The 15796-nt window shown below is 36.5% G+C and overlaps 2 protein-coding genes across 10 annotated transcripts in view; one reads left to right on the forward strand and one right to left on the reverse strand.

The window, feature by feature from the left end:
* The window catches only part of LOC124161049, a 49092-nt gene extending 41487 nt beyond the window's left edge, over positions 1-7605 (forward strand). For 2 of the 3 annotated variants that reach the window (XR_006865307.1, XR_006865308.1), the window contains 3 exons: positions 1301-1421; positions 1598-1692; positions 7132-7605. Coding sequence is in view for 1 of the 3 variants with exons in the window: in XM_046537209.1 (XP_046393165.1) it covers positions 1301-1418 (118 nt within the window). In the remaining 2 variants the exon portion in view is untranslated. The remainder of the gene's footprint in view (positions 1-1300; positions 1422-1597; positions 1693-7131) is intronic. The other variant, XM_046537209.1, reaches the window with a different exon arrangement.
* LOC124161047 (NAD(P)H pyrophosphatase NUDT13, mitochondrial-like) overlaps positions 1-15796 on the reverse strand; it is a 34087-nt gene that overhangs the window by 15290 nt on the left and 3001 nt on the right. For 3 of the 7 annotated variants that reach the window (XR_006865305.1, XR_006865304.1, XM_046537204.1), the window contains 3 exons: positions 11888-12042; positions 7396-7615; positions 2770-5262 (listed from right to left, as the gene is read on the reverse strand). Coding sequence is in view for 4 of the 7 variants with exons in the window: in XM_046537204.1 (XP_046393160.1) it covers positions 7400-7615; positions 11888-12042 (371 nt within the window). In the remaining 3 variants the exon portion in view is untranslated. Of the gene's footprint in view, positions 1-2769; positions 5263-7062; positions 7187-7395; positions 7616-11887; positions 12043-12950; positions 13038-15796 lie in introns of those variants that run through there. The other 4 variants (XR_006865306.1, XM_046537206.1, XM_046537205.1 and 1 more) reach the window with 4 other exon arrangements.

Below are 15796 nucleotides of genomic sequence, written 5' to 3' on the forward strand. Positions count from 1 at the left end.
TACGAAGTAACGGAGTAGACGCACTTAGTAAATAGATGTAAATTTAATTGTGATTTAAATAAATATATGGCAAGAACTAAATATCCGCAAACATTCTCGTATCTCCCCCAAAATGAACTCAAATGTCTTTGAAAGCAGCCTTTACATACAAAAGGCAACAAAAAATATTAAAAGGGGCATGTAATATAAAGAAAGGATTGTAAGAACATATATCGACAAATTTACTCATGCCATAAATTAAAATCTGAAGAAAAATAGGATATACATGAAATAGATTAATGTTTTTTAATAGTCGTTAACCATTATAAGTTAATATGTTTCAACTGGGAAAACGGTAGAGTACTTACTTTTTCCTTTACTAGGGTAATGAGTTTCATTGAGAAGGGTAGGCGAGGGTTGGTGTGAGAAATACGGTCCAAAGTTTCTTCCTTTACTTTGTGGAGCCTCGATATTGAAAAATAAAATTCATTTTAATGATATTCAAACATATTTATTAATATTCAATGATCATAGTCACCTCAATTCGCAATTAAAACCACATCTTCGATTTCACAATCCCAGTTTGCCCACCCTCGTTCATTTCCGCCATCTTGACTTCGCTCCTGACCGGTCCGAAAAGAAATTCTCGTAGCGAACGTAGCGCCTATGGACCGGTGCTCCGGATCACTTCCGTCTGTAGCGTCTGGTAGCGAAAGTAGCATTCATTGGACCGCACCCTAGGTATCCTCTGGAATAACCTGAGCTAGTTGCAAATTGCTCTCTATTGAGGTTTACATTTAGACCCAAGACCCACTTTGATATCTAAAAAGAACTTTCAGAAACCTCTTTAAATATAAAGACTAATTTTTTTAAGGTGACCATTCCCACCCATGAATGCGTGTAGGGCGTCGGTGCACTTATACGACAGTTTTTTCATGTGACACAAGCATGTAGACTACCTTTCATCTGGCTCCTTCTCTTCAACAAATTTGGTATGGATGGCCCTATCATGTATAACATAAAATCACTCCTGGCTGTGCTACTCTTGGGGTCAATTAATGCACTAGCCTCTCCACAGTCACAAGGTTGTGATGACAGAATTTCTCAACAATTAGAGAAATGCATTGGGCATTTTCAAATAATTAAAATTGAACAATTAAAATTTTTCCTTAAGTATCACTTAGGTATTAAACCTAAAATTGGTGAAAATTATGGGAAATTAAGTCTTTTGAATTCCTTCCATGTTTTTATATCAAAAATATTTTGTTGTGAGTCACTACTGACATTTTTTCCAACTTTTCGAATATTTTCATTTCCTCAGGCCCAAACTCAAAAGAGCCATGGTCTATGCCTACAACTATTGGAAAGAGGATATCATGAAGTTGAAGTCAGAAAAACTTAAATTTGCTGTAGAAAAGGTGTTAAAAAAGGACCCATGAATGGTAAAAATCATATTTTTATTCTAAGGAACATTTGGTGCAGAAAACTTTTCAGTTTCTCATTGGACTTACTCTTTTATCTTAGTATGGAAGAGATTTGCATTGACTTTAAGTTGAACTCTAATTGCATTGGAAGCAATTCATAAATGGGAAAACACTAAAAGTCTTCTTTATTCCAGATGAAGGAGTGTAGATTTGTGTTATCTGCTATAGTGGATTTGATAATTGAAAGAAAACACTATGCTTACGATGTAGTCATGTCTTCCATTTTCAGGTAAATCATTTAGAAAGGTAAATCGGCCAAAGGAAATTCGTATCAATAATAATAATTTTTAAAATAACATTATTATTATTACTATCAACGGCAGGGAGAACTGAGTGGAGAGCTGCGTCAAACCAATCCTAGGATTGTTGACCAGTGATGATGATCAAGGGCAGATCCAGGATTTCTGGATGGGGCACCAGGGTCTCACTGGCGAACAGTTTTCTCATATTTTGGATTTAAAAACTACATGCAAACAATTACTCTACAAAGTACACTCTTAATTTTATTATAAACGTTATTAATATGTAAATATTTATTACTTTTATATTAAAATATAAGATTTATTATTACTTATATTAAAAATCTCTTCTATTTTTTAAGTGTCTGGGGAGGGGGGGTGCCTACGTACCCCCCCTTAAATCCACCTATGATTACTATTCTAATATTCCACTGCTTAAGCTATGTTTCCATGGAGTACTTGAGAAGTATTCTGGGAAAATCCCCTTCTTCAACTTCTTCAATTCAGAATAAGGCCTACTCCCTTTCATCCGAAATAAAAATCCTATTCTCCTCCTTCCCCTCCCACGTTTATCTATCATTTTGCCCACAAACACTGTTTTCAACATCCTATCCCGCTAAGTACTCAATCCATCCATACCTTCTGTTTATCTCATCTAAAAGCTGCCTCACCTCACCCACCATTTCCAGTACTTTTTCATTCTTCTACCTCTCTGCCCACTTAACCTTCTCCATTCTTCTCCACACCCACATCTCGAATGCCTCCAATCTTCTCTCGTCTACTTTCCTCAGTGTCCACATTTCCGCACCGTAGAGAGCTACACTCCAAATCAAACTCTTCACTAACCGTTTCTTTAAACTCTTACATAACGATCCTCTCAGCAGCTCCTTCCTGCTTATGAATGCCTCCTTGGCCAATGCAGTTCTCTTCCTTATGTCTTTACTACTGTATCTGTTTTCATCTAATGTGCTTCCTAAATTGCTGAATTTCTCCACCTGATTAAGGTTTTCCCCACCTTCTTTAATCCCACATTCCTCGCTCACAATGCTCTACAAAAAATAATACAATAATGACTATATTTTTATTGTCCAAAGTACCAATATAAGTACATAGTACGTGTATAGGTTTTGTCTAGGCATTGTATATATACATAGGTATAACATGGTTTGATATAAAAAATAGCAACAATTCAGTCATCTGTCGTGTTATAAGTCTTTTTGCCAGCATTAAGAAAAATATATGTATGTTTAGTATTACCCTTAAAGTAGTACATAGTTATATTCATCAATACTATATAATGCCTTATTCAATAGTTACTTTTTTTTCTTTACTTACTACTTTACTTCGTTACTTCTTGAGTTTCATTTTAAATTACACTAATGAGGAAATATTTTTCAAGGCATCAGCTAGATGGCTATACATACATTTTGTTGCACTTGTGAAAAGACCTCTCCTTTTTGTGTTTCTAGGAAGAACATGTAAATTGCCTTTTGTTATTTTTAGGTATGAGTGATTGTTCTCGTTTTTCTTAAGGGAGTGAAATGTTTCTTTACAAACAGCAATGGATTCATAATGTAAAGGGATGGTGGGATTAAAATTTTTTGTGAATTAAAGTGAGGTTGATAAAATTTAATACCTATACATGTTTCACATTTAACATGACTCTTAAAACATTCCTTTAAATAATAACTATTTCAGTGCTTTCATCCCTGAAAATAATTCCAAAAGATTTGGAAGACTTCAAGTACACAAAATAAATACATTTTAAAACATTTACTTAATTAATAATTTTAACAATTTATTAAAAAATATTTTACAAAATATTCAACCATTCAGCATTTTGGTAAGTACCTACCTAGCAAAGTTGATTCATAATCTGAGACAATTCACTGGTTAGGATTACAACATGCCTTATCCCTTTCAAAGACTTGTCTAGAGTAATTCTGAGGAAAGATACAAATATTATATAATTACATGATTGATTTTGGCACTAATAATTTCTTTTTTTGGCTGCTATTTAATGTTAAAGGTAATGTAAATAGTTTTTTTGTAAGCTGATAGCCCACATACTATTTCTGAGCAACAATTGAATATGTTAAAATAGGTGTTTATCTTTTTTGTGGATCTTGAAAATTTGAGGCTTAAATCAGTACATAAAGTCATGTCATCAGAAAACAGAATTGTTTTCACTACCTGGAGGTATTCATGAAGGTCATTTATGTACAATGTGAAAAGTAGTGGCCCGAGGATCAAGCCTTGGGGTACATCATATTCAACCTCTTCTTTGTTTGAATAGAATTGACATAAATTGCGTTAGTATTTGATTCATAATAATACTTGAATAATTTGATTTCTATTTTTCTGATAAGATTATAGCCAAGTAAGCTAGCTCATTTATACTGAAATTTAATAGGCATTTTATAATTTTGTCAATGGTTACCAGTATCAAAAGCTTTTGTGAGTTCTATGAACAGCCTGATTAATTATTTTCGTCCAGAGCATTTGTTGCATCATTAAGAAATTCAATCAGGGTAACAGATGTTGATCTGATTTATCACAAAGCAAAATTGGTATTTAGTTAAAGTTGTATTTATTTTTATGAAATCTAAAAGGAAATTTTAAATGACCTTTATTTTGAAGGATCAAATCAAAGCTTGAAGCTGCCATGTGGTGGTAGGAATCCATAATGCAAATGAAACAAGTTTAGTTATTTCCATAGATACATTAGAAATGATCGGTTTTGGCATTTAGGCCATTTTAAAAGTACATATAACCTTCTATGTTTGATAGACTCAAAATTTACTGTGACGCAAATGATCATACTTAATACAAACAAAGACCGTTGGTTACAAAATTGGCACTTCACACAACATGCATCCAAACAAAGGCATATATGTACAGACTGTTGAAAAATATTGCAGTGAAAGCTCAGCTAAACGAGTGCTCATAACCCCCGAAAAATCAATTGCTACATCAGGCACTCATTATATACAAAATTAAGGATGAAGCTCCTCAATTCCCTTATCTACCCTTTTAATAACCACTTTCTTTTTTGTTGGTGCTAATTCACAGAGGATAAGATCAATGTTTGCATAAATATTTGAATTTGTACATAATATTGAAAATGAAGTATTGCAAAACTTTGGGAAAACTTTTTGGAACTCATTTTTTAAAGACTATGTATCTGAGGCTGCATATTGCACTATTCGAAGTGTAGGCAGAAATCATATTCCGGATACCGCATCAAACTGCTCCATTGCTTGAAGTTACAAAAAGAAGCAATTGCAAAGGGAGGAGGTTCTGTGAACATGTGGTGCAATAGCTCCATCCACGACACTGTGAAACAACATGCATAAGCTCTCCTGGACACAAGTAGCATATGATCATGCAATTGCACATCATGTTGGCATCAATGTGTGGTTCTTAATCTGCTGGTGTTTTTGTAGTCGAGGTTGGCCTTTGTTCATTTTCAGTCACTGTCATCAGTCTGGGCATCTCAACTTTTCTTGACACTCATCAAGATTGAGAGAAACCTCAACAATCTGGCACGGAAACACATTCTGAAAAAGTATAAGATATCATCACTTTTCACTGGTATTTTATTTAAAGTTGGTGTACTGGTCTATAGACTTAATTTCCCTGATAGGATGCTACTAAGGTTTCATTTAGCTTCATGAATGACATTCACTGAATTTGAATGTAAGCAGAACGGCCAGAAGATGGAAAGAAAAGCATATCAATAGAGGGTGGAGATCGATGTGCAGGGAAGGTGTGGACTGATGTCAAAAAAATTCTTTCCCAATCATAAGTTTTTCCGACATGTCTACTTCATGCCAGGTTATGCTACATCAGGTAAAGTATTCCCAACAAAGAGTATGAGGGTTCTGGGCGAACCCTTCTGGGATACAACGCACTGGGGCCGGGAACCAAGCCCGTGGCTTATACGCCCGATCACCCGGGGAGGGGCTGGAGAGGAAGGGGAAAGGAAAGAGGCACCGCCGCGATAGGAGCCCGATGACGCCTCTGGGATAGGATAGGAGCAGAAGGAACGGGACAGGGAAAACACCTCAATGCTATAGAAGTGAAGAGGGTCCTACTAACAGCGAAACCAAGCAAAGCTATTAATGTTCTAACAACTTTGGAGAATCATTCTATGAGGAAGAATGATCCAACAATCAAATCGTTAGATATAGCATTCCCAACAGTGAAAATGCACCCATTCTGCACATCCAACGCTGTATCGTACGTTGGAGGAAAGCAGCAGTTGATGGAGTATTCAAAACGTAAAGCCCTATGCAAACCTGGCATAAATTCAAGTTAACTCCGCCCTATACCCATGCTGTTGCTCTCTGCTATCCTTGATTTGATTAGATGCTTCTTTGCCTTCAATCCATTATGTTCCGTGCAGTTAGATAAGGAAAATAAACTACAAAATCCTGCAAACTCATGAAATATACACCACGGACAGCAATAGATATTGAATGAGTGTCGATATATTTTTGTGCATCACAATAAGGCCAACCCCCTTTCATTCTGTATTGTCAATATGTGGGTAAACCCTTCATGGAGTAGATTTGGTTCTTACCTTGTGCAAATTTAGTCAAGGGCATATCCTTTAATTGTTGTTGTTGTATTGCTCCTTAACTTCAAGTTGTATTGAATGATTCTTATAGGTTTGTTAGTGATATAGTTCTTAATGTTTTGTTTGGTAAGGGAAAATGTTTTATACGATAAATGAAGTCAGTTGTGTCCAGACTCTTGAGCTGAACGGTTGTGTCATTCCAGAGCATTCCAAAACAGTTGTCTGGTACTAATTCATGCAATTTATTCCATGGTGATATCTGTACCTCGAAAATACAGAATTTAAGGGGGTGGGCCTTATTGCACCTGGTTTTTCAGGAGGAATCTGCAATACTTCAGGAGGTGGTAGGGTAGAGAATTTTAAGCATTTTTTTGTCATTGAAACATGGGATGCACTTTGCAGTTACCATGAAAACACTGAAAAATTTAACATGCAGTGATAGAAGCAATGTGTAACTTGTGCTGATTGTGTTTGAGATATGTTTTCTTCATATTATGTTATCCACATAAAGGGTGGTAGCTTATTTTTATAATGCAATGAACCTGAACGTTGCAGTGAATTCATTTGCTTTCAGTTCTTGTGCGTCAAGCTTCCATTGCTTTAGCTATTTGCCTTGGTAGTTGAGATGTCTATAATTATTCAGAATCCATAAAAAAATTAGCTACCATTCTCTTTGTGGGTAGCATAAGATGAACATAATATATAATAAAAAGTAGGTAATTATTCAGGAAAAATGTGGCTAGGAATTTAAAATTATCAGAAATACAATTGGACAATATAAACTGAATTGTGATTTATTGCAGTAAAATTTTTGAGAGATTTCTAATTATTTTTCTGACCTTTACAGTGCATAAAGGAGTGGAAGAAAAACACTTGTCCTCTCTGTACCCGACCTATCCAACCTGGAAACAAATCACCTGGTCGTCATGGCAATGATAGTAATGACCATTACAGTGATGACAGTTGTAGTGATTACACTGATAGTGATGACAGTTGTAGTGATTATAGTAATAGAGATGACAATTTTAGTCAGTGACATGATAGCCAGAGACAATTGTTTTACAACAAATAAGGATTAAGTTGTAGTATTTGAATAATTTGTACCACTTACACTTTCATGCCTCAGGATGGAATTTGTTGAGCCACCATCTGATCAGTGTATTTGCTAATGCCCCCTTGGGTGGGACCCAACAAAATGATTTTCTGTCATCAGAGTCAGGCATCAAGGATGACTCTTTGCTGGCCATTAACTTAACTCTTTCCAAAGAGTCTCTCAACTGATCCGGACTGAACCACCCGGCATCCTCCAGCTCACTGGTGTCGATGAAAATCTGGATAAATTTTAATATGTTTTAGGGGTTGGCAAGATGAGATTACAATAGACTCTCGTTATTATGAAGTCACGGAACCGAAAAAGCGGAGGTTCATAATAATCAAGTTCGATTGAAAGTTTCTTTTAAGAAATCATAGCCTATAATATACGCGACTAAATTACGTGCAAATATATAAAAACAAGCACATTCATTTCATTTTCTCAATAGAAGAACATGGCATTACGCAATTGAGGGTCGGTATATTACCAAATACAGTAAGTACACGATATATAAACAAGAAGGGTTCCGAGATCTTGCTCGTAATTTGATGAACATATGCAAGGCATCGAGGAGTGCAGATATCCTACAGAATGCAACGATGCATTAAAATTGTGTGTTAACTAACGATTGTAACGAACTGATATAGCTGGGCATGGGACGCAGCAGGAGCCGAAAAAAATTGCTGTCCTCGGTAAGGAAGAACGGACGAAACGCTGAACAGTTCCTAATTTCAAACTAGATTCAATGATACATTGTTCAGATTATGCCCAAAATGCAAGTTCCTCTATGCCACACGGCATTGTATTAGCAAACACGAAAGTTGCCTATTTCGAAATTTAGGGCACACTTGTCATTACCAAATGTTCGTACCTCTGAAATTCGTAAATCGAATGCGTGTAGTAAGAGGACTGACTGTACGTCGAATTTACCGGCGGCATTGAGTGGATCACCATGATTCCACAGGAATGAAGCTTATTACAGCAGACTCTTGATTATCCGAGTGCGGTTTATACGGGTTGCAGATTATCCGTGCATGAGCTCACAATTCTATGTGTTACGTGTTTTTATTTTTTTAAATCATACGCAAAAGCAGCAGGAAAAAAATCAGCATTTTAATGCATGAAAACACCGGCCCTATCATCTCAATTAGGATTCCCTATGTAAAATGGAATTATTTTATTTACTTGCTGTAAAGAATATTTCAAGTTTACTTGGACATCTGATGCGGCATTGTAGACGACGGTCAGTGGTGGAAAAGATCTCTAGAGTAATTTTAAAAGATTATTCAAGGGTTAACCAATTTTAAATTAATAAAAATGTTATCTACGATTATTAAATGCATATTTCATATCGCAAACGCGCTATTATTGCCGTGGAATCGTATGCAGATGAATACGGCCCGAGGAAACCGGAGATTTCGTCACACTCGGGCATGTTTACGTTGTCACTAGTCAAGGTCAAACTGGGAAGGAAGGGAATAGTAGGAGTGATGGCAGCGAGAGAAGTGGAATTAGAGATAGTATGAGTCATAGCCAGTCTCTTGTGTGCGTACAAAATTAGCCATAAGTCCTAGGTTTCCTATAACTTCAGCTGCCCGATAGTGAGATCGCACGTGTTACCTTCACCGTAGCCCCTTTTTTCAAAGCATTGCGGTGCACGATCGCGCTCAGTGATAATGGATCTGCGCCCCGCAGCAGTTTCATCTCGGGCAACTAGCGTGAGACGCGACTACGCGGCGTGGTACCTGGCAATGTATTTTCCGACGTCGCGCAGTGGGTTTGAAGCATCCGTGAAAACTATCCTGAATCCATGAGCTCGCAGCCACGGATGCGTGGTTTTCGTAAACCAGGTATTAGACGGAGCAGTAGGAATAAGAGTGTAATCAAGTTGTCACCGCTAAAAAGATCACAGTCGGAAAATAATTGCTCTTATTAATTCCGTAAAGCAACCTTAAATAACATAATATGTGCGAAGATAATAATTGATTAATTGATTGTAAATTAATAAAATTACAAGCAATTAAAATGAAAGTTTCGATTATTCGTGTGTTGCGATTATTCGCGTCGCCTCTTCCCACCTGGGTAATCGGGAGTTTGCTGCATATGTTGTTTCGTACGTACTAAAAAAAGAACCATAATTGGCGATCTCGGGCATAGTAAACGAGGAGAACTTAAACATAGCGTAATGATTATAACGTAGTGTAGTGTTTACCCACGTAAATGCCGTACCTTATTCATTTAAATTCGTAATAAAGTTCATTTTGTAACCGCCGGGACCGGGACTGGGGGTCGCAAATTTCGTTATACCGAAAATTTTGTAATAATGTTTCTTTTACCATAGATTGGATTAGATGAGGTCGGGACCAAAGATTTGCTTCTTAATAACGAGAACTTCGTAATAACGTTGTTCGTATTGACGAGAGTCTATTTGAACTCTTACCTGGTTAACAAAACCCAAATTTCAAGTATGTTGATATTCTTGCATAGTGAAATTTAAAAAAAAGCAACCCACCAGGACTTTGGAATAGAAATGCATATATGGTAAATGTGAAGATGTCAAGGTCGCTGAAAAATTACAAACTTTTACTTAATGCTTATCATTTTTCATGGCAACAAATTCATTTGAATAGAGGCTAGTCAAGAAGTGGCAGCAAATTCTATGTTAGTCAAGTCTTACGCTTTCAATTAGCAAATTTGTGGTGGGGGCCAATATTACTTAGGACAAAGTAAAACTTAACTCTTTACCTGTCTTAATGACCAACGTCAGTCAATGAGATCAGCTTTTCATATTTATGATTGAAGAGGCAGAGAACACTATCAATTTATCTTTACATATACATAAAATGTCTACACATCATTCACAACCAATTAAAATGTCTTATTCCAATACTTATGGTACATAAAAGAATAAAGATACATTTCAGCTTTATGTCTGGCTGAACAAGATACACATAAGGAGTTGGATTCAAACGTTCAATTGTTGAACTTCACAGTCGAATGGATTTTGGCAGTTTTATTTGTACCACCTTTTAGCACAAAAATGGGTAATCCTTGACATTGATGAATTGTTGAATGAAAAAGTGTAACTTTGCTACATTTTTAATGAAATAATAAATTAATAATAGATATGAGGGGAATATGCACTTTCATTCGAAGTTCTACATGAGTTTTACCAAGTACCCTATGTTTCTCTATGTTTAATTACAGCTTCAAACATTAACAAGTAACTCATGTCAACAAAAAGATCCCGAGTGAGAAAAACCTTGGGGTAATAGGAGACTGGAATGTCTCAGTGAGGGATGGAAATAAAATTAGGGGCATCTGGATTATGGATGAGGAAGGAGCAAGGGAAGGAAGCAGAATTTTGTCAATGACAATTTATAACAAACACATGGTTTACACATCATTGTGGCTAGAGGTGCACTTGGAAATACAGGGATGCATCAAATAGATTACCTCATGATAAGACAAAGGTTTAGTAACAGTCTTAAAAATTTGCACCAGTTTCCAGTGGTGAATTCAGACCTTAAGTCTTGTGCAAAAATTAGATATGATGTAACTATCAAAAAACTTAAAAAAAAGCACCGCTAGGAAATGGAACATAGAAGTTATGAAGGAGACTAAAGAAGGGACAACAGAAACTAGTGGAGAATAGAGTAGGGGAGATAAGGAATGTAGCATTGAAGAAGGAATGATGCCTGAGGTTTAAAACAGGGATACACTTGAATATAAGTAACACGAAGGAGTTAGCGTAGAAATTAATAGGGTAAGCTCAACGGAAGTTCACTTCAACCTTGTGTATTTGTGAATAGGCAATATTGCATTGAGAAGGGCTTCTTGGAAGCCAAATCTTTGCTATTTGCAACTAGCTTGTCTCAGTATACGTCTTGACCCGTTCTACTAGATGGTAATGAGCGATAATATACGGGAAGATTATGCATTATAGAAGCAAATTTATCATTTTTTACATGAAATTTGGAATTCAAATGCATTTACTGATCGATTAATTATAGCTATATCGATCAATAAACAAATGTGATTAGCCTTTCTGGCCATTGTCACGAATGAGGAATTTTTGCAGGACATCGACCTTATTAATCAATCCAACAAAATCATCAACATTGAAATATTGATGCATTTACTTCTGAGGGGCTAAAAATGAATAAGAAGCTGAAATTTCTTCTCTCAGTGGTGTAATAACTGGATAATGAATGGCGATTGTCGCAAGACATTGGCTTCGACAAGTGACTTTCCATGAATCTTCACAACTCGTTATTACGTACTTGTACTGTAACTTGAGCTGAGAAAAATTTAAAAAGAAAATGACCGCAAAGCCCAGGTTTTGGGAGTAAGGTATGAATTTCATCCTGAAGGAAACGGTTTACTAACCCCTATTCAGAGGGATCTCATAACATCAAATGCCATCAAAATAAAGTGAATCAAACTGCAAAATAATAATGAAAATTTAGAGGGACAACATGAAACAAATATTAATGGTAGATAGTCTAACCTTTTCTTCAGTGCTTTTCACAGTTGCATGGAAACCTAACATCAATCTGCTAGCAGGAAATGCCCAATGCTGTGATGCCACATACTCTGTCGTTATGACATCAAGCCCAACTTCTTCTGCAATTTCCCTTCTTATATTGTCTTCTACACTTTCTCCTGAGATAAAATATAAAACACATAAGCTGAAGTAAACAGTAACATACCATTCTGTTCAGACATTCTAAAATAAGGTTAATTTTACCTTTACTTAATTTACAAAGTCAACCCTATTCCTAGGTGTGACAACTGTAAATACTTAGGTGTCCACCTGTCTAAGGATTTGAATTGGGGGCTGAACGTTCAATATACTGCTAAGAAAGCCTTCAAGAAACTGCACTGGGTGATGAGAAATATAAAGGGAAGCAAGTTTCGCAGGAAGGAAATGGCGTATAAAACACTGGTTAGGCCTATCCTAGAGTATGCCTCAATGGTGTGGGATCCCTATGAGGTGGGACATATAAAGGCCTTGGAGAGAGTTCAAAGAAAAGCGGCTCGATACGTTTTGGGTAGGCATCTGAGGATAGAGAGCGTATCAGGCATGTTAAAAATACTGGGGTGGGAATCTTTGGAAAGTAGGAGAAAAAGAAACCGACTCTGTGGTATGTATAAAATATACAAAGGGGATAAAGCATGGAAGGAATTAAGCAATGAAGTGGGAAAACCTTATTTCATTGGAAGGAACGATCATCAGTTCAAAATCAAATGCCGGGCGCAGAGGACCAATGTTAAAAAATTTTCATACCTGAATAAAACAATTGAAGATTGGAACAGATTGCCTGCAGAGTTATTTGAGCCCTTTCCTAGTAATGTAAAAATATTTCAGAAAAAGCTGAAGAAGTATTAATTTTTTAGAAATTTTAATTAAATTTTAAAATTTGTACAACTGTCTAGTTGATATGTGACTTTTGGGGATGTTGTGTTTTTCTTTTTGTATATACATGTTACCACCTGGCCAGTTGCCAAATTGTAACTTATGCAATAATAATAATATGATCATAAAAGCTAGAAAATTAATAACAACATACCTATAATGATCAGAAACCTTCAATCTTTTGAGAACTGAAGATTCTTCACTGTTTTTACATTCGAGTTTTAGTGCCGTCTCTCTGTAACTAGTAGGGGTAAGTAATTAACTATTAGTACTAGTAAGGCATTGTTTCTTATTACATGCAATTCGATTGGGAACTTTGATTATACATATATATTTTAATAGATTCGCTTGCATGTCATTCTAATTACAGTGAGGGCTTTATATACGAGTTTCATCCACAGAAACACAGTAGACATTTGTACAGAATGGTGATTTATTATTCCAAAACACAGATGAAAATTAAAGCAATGATCAATTAGTCATCAGATCAATTTCAGCAACTTCCTCCTCTTTGTGCATACGAAGAAATGGATTGGCTCCAAGCGATTTGAGGATGAAGAAGAGCTCAAAGATAGCTTGGCACTAAATGGCTCAAGGAACAGGTGGGAGATTTTTTTTGCAGAAGGACCCTCTAAGTACCGTATTTCTCCGAATATAAGGCCCCCCCCCCCCCCCTAATTTTGAGGCTTCAGTTTTGGGAAAAGGTAAAAAAATGTGTTTGAATATAGTCCCCCCCCCTTTACTTTTACCACAGGCATTTTTGGAAAAAAAGGAGGGACTATATTCAGACATATACGGTATTAACATGCCCCAAACTCTCCTCTGCAAATTTCCATTTTGTCACACTGAACCCTCCACCAATCCTGTCTTGCCTTTCTCATTTCCCATCTTGGTCTACCATGAATTTCCCTGTATCTTCTCCTGCCTTCTTCTGTGTTCATATTATTCCACTTGCTTTTTTCATTTTCACCTTTATTTCTACCACGATTCATAGTGTTCTGATCCTCAAGCTCTCAACATGTACTTCTCCGCCTCTTTTCCCTATTTTTTTAAATTGCCTAAATCGAAAGATTAATGCTCCAGGAGTACATATTTCATGCATTTAGATTTTTAAATGACGACATGTAGTTTTTGCGATTGAATGAAAAGTGAAAATTTTCAACTGCGCGAAAACGTGATGGCTACGTATAAATGCTGGGAAAAGCCAGTATCACGTCATTCTGGTTCCAGCTGCTGCCTAATGAGACCACCTTGGTGCGAGGCTATGAGTGCAGATACGATGCAGGCTGCTAGCAGGTAGCAGAGTACCCTGCAAGCAGATAGTGCTTGGCTTAAATAAGGATTATTAATACCCTATCAAACGAAGGAAACTTTCCGACCTTAGGAAATTTTAATAGGTGATTATTAAGAAATGTTTCCCTGAGCTCTGTGCCACAAGGATGCATTGGTAACCTCAGACAATGTAAAACTCCTGACTACTGGTATAGAATCTAGGTCCTTGTGACATCACGTGGAGTGGCATCGCATAGCTGCTAATCTGGCCTTTTTCAAATGAGGTTAAATTTGACCATTAACATTTGTCAAAACTGGGATTTCTAAAACCAAATAATTTGTATATCATGAATACACTAATGTTGAGTAACGAATTGCAATCGATGTCTTTCATTTTCTTTGACGAAGGGAACTACCCTATTCCTGCATCAACTCTATCAAACCATTCCTTTTACTAATATACTAGCAGGCCACCTGGTGTTGCTTGGAAAAGATAATACTAGAGAAGTGGGAAACTTGTATTTTGGAATTTGTGATCACATAGTAGGATTTTTAGGCATGCTACACATCAAGTAATGGAAAAAAGTTTTCTATATAACGCACAAGGTATCAGCTTACACTCTGCTCCACCACATTAATCGCTATGTGTGTCCATAATTGAGCAGATCAAAAACGTGTTTAGAACTCATACCCAGGAAAAAGGTTTGCACCAAGAGGATTAATGATTAAGTGCAGAATCCTCTGAGTTATGTTTTCCCTTTCATCGAGTGAATAGGTGTGCCCACCCAGCAGGATGTTCAACGACAGAAGAATGACATGACATAACAAATGGTTATAAGAAAAAAAAGGAGAAGGACTCAACCGAAAGTAGCACTACAGGGTTTGGCACCATGAGATGCACTTACATTATAACTTTGGTCGCAATTCAAGCAGCCTTATAGAAATGCATAGCGGACAGACAAACAGACATCCTCTTTTATACATATATAAATATTTTTATCTGCTATTTCCTCATATATTATCTCCACCTATGCCATTACAGAGCGTCTATATTCCACTTCTTTACTATTATGCCTATTATACTTGGTTTTAAACCAGACATTGAATCTCATGACCAATCTTCTACAACAAAATACTACCCTGCAAGCTACCTCAATAGTTGTGTGGTAGGGAGTGTTAGGACACCAGGCGTCAACAGAAGAAAATAAAAAGCATGTAAGTGGTGAGTTCCACTTTGTATTTCTTTAACTTCTTCACTGCTTTGGGGATTAGCGAATTCTTACACCTATCTGATAGGCAAAATATCTCTCTTTATTTGTCGTTTCTGTCAGACCTATATCTATACCTAGGTTCTAAGATTACATTCTCCGTGTCATTCTGAAAGATACCTATTCTTAGGAAATCAAAGCCTAGCACAGCCTCCGAGTCTCTACCCAGTGAGAAATGGGTGGTGGAATCCACGTGGAAATGTAACGTGGATACCACGTGTTTTTGGTCGTGGAATCAACGTGGAACCCACGTGGAAATATGGTGGAAAAATTAAAACAGCAGTAGGTGCTGTCCTAAAACCATTAAAACCTCAACCACTCTATAGCTAAACCTTCTATATATGTGTCTACGATTTTTCATGTGCTCTCATGGCTGCCTTTCCACGAATTATATAAAAATAGAACGTGCGATACATTTTCACATAACTAGCGTGGTTTCAGGATGATAAATGACGCAATG

The sequence above is a fragment of the Ischnura elegans genome, chromosome 6, assembly GCF_921293095.1.
Source record: "Ischnura elegans chromosome 6, ioIscEleg1.1, whole genome shotgun sequence".
NCBI lineage: Eukaryota > Metazoa > Arthropoda > Insecta > Odonata > Coenagrionidae > Ischnura > Ischnura elegans.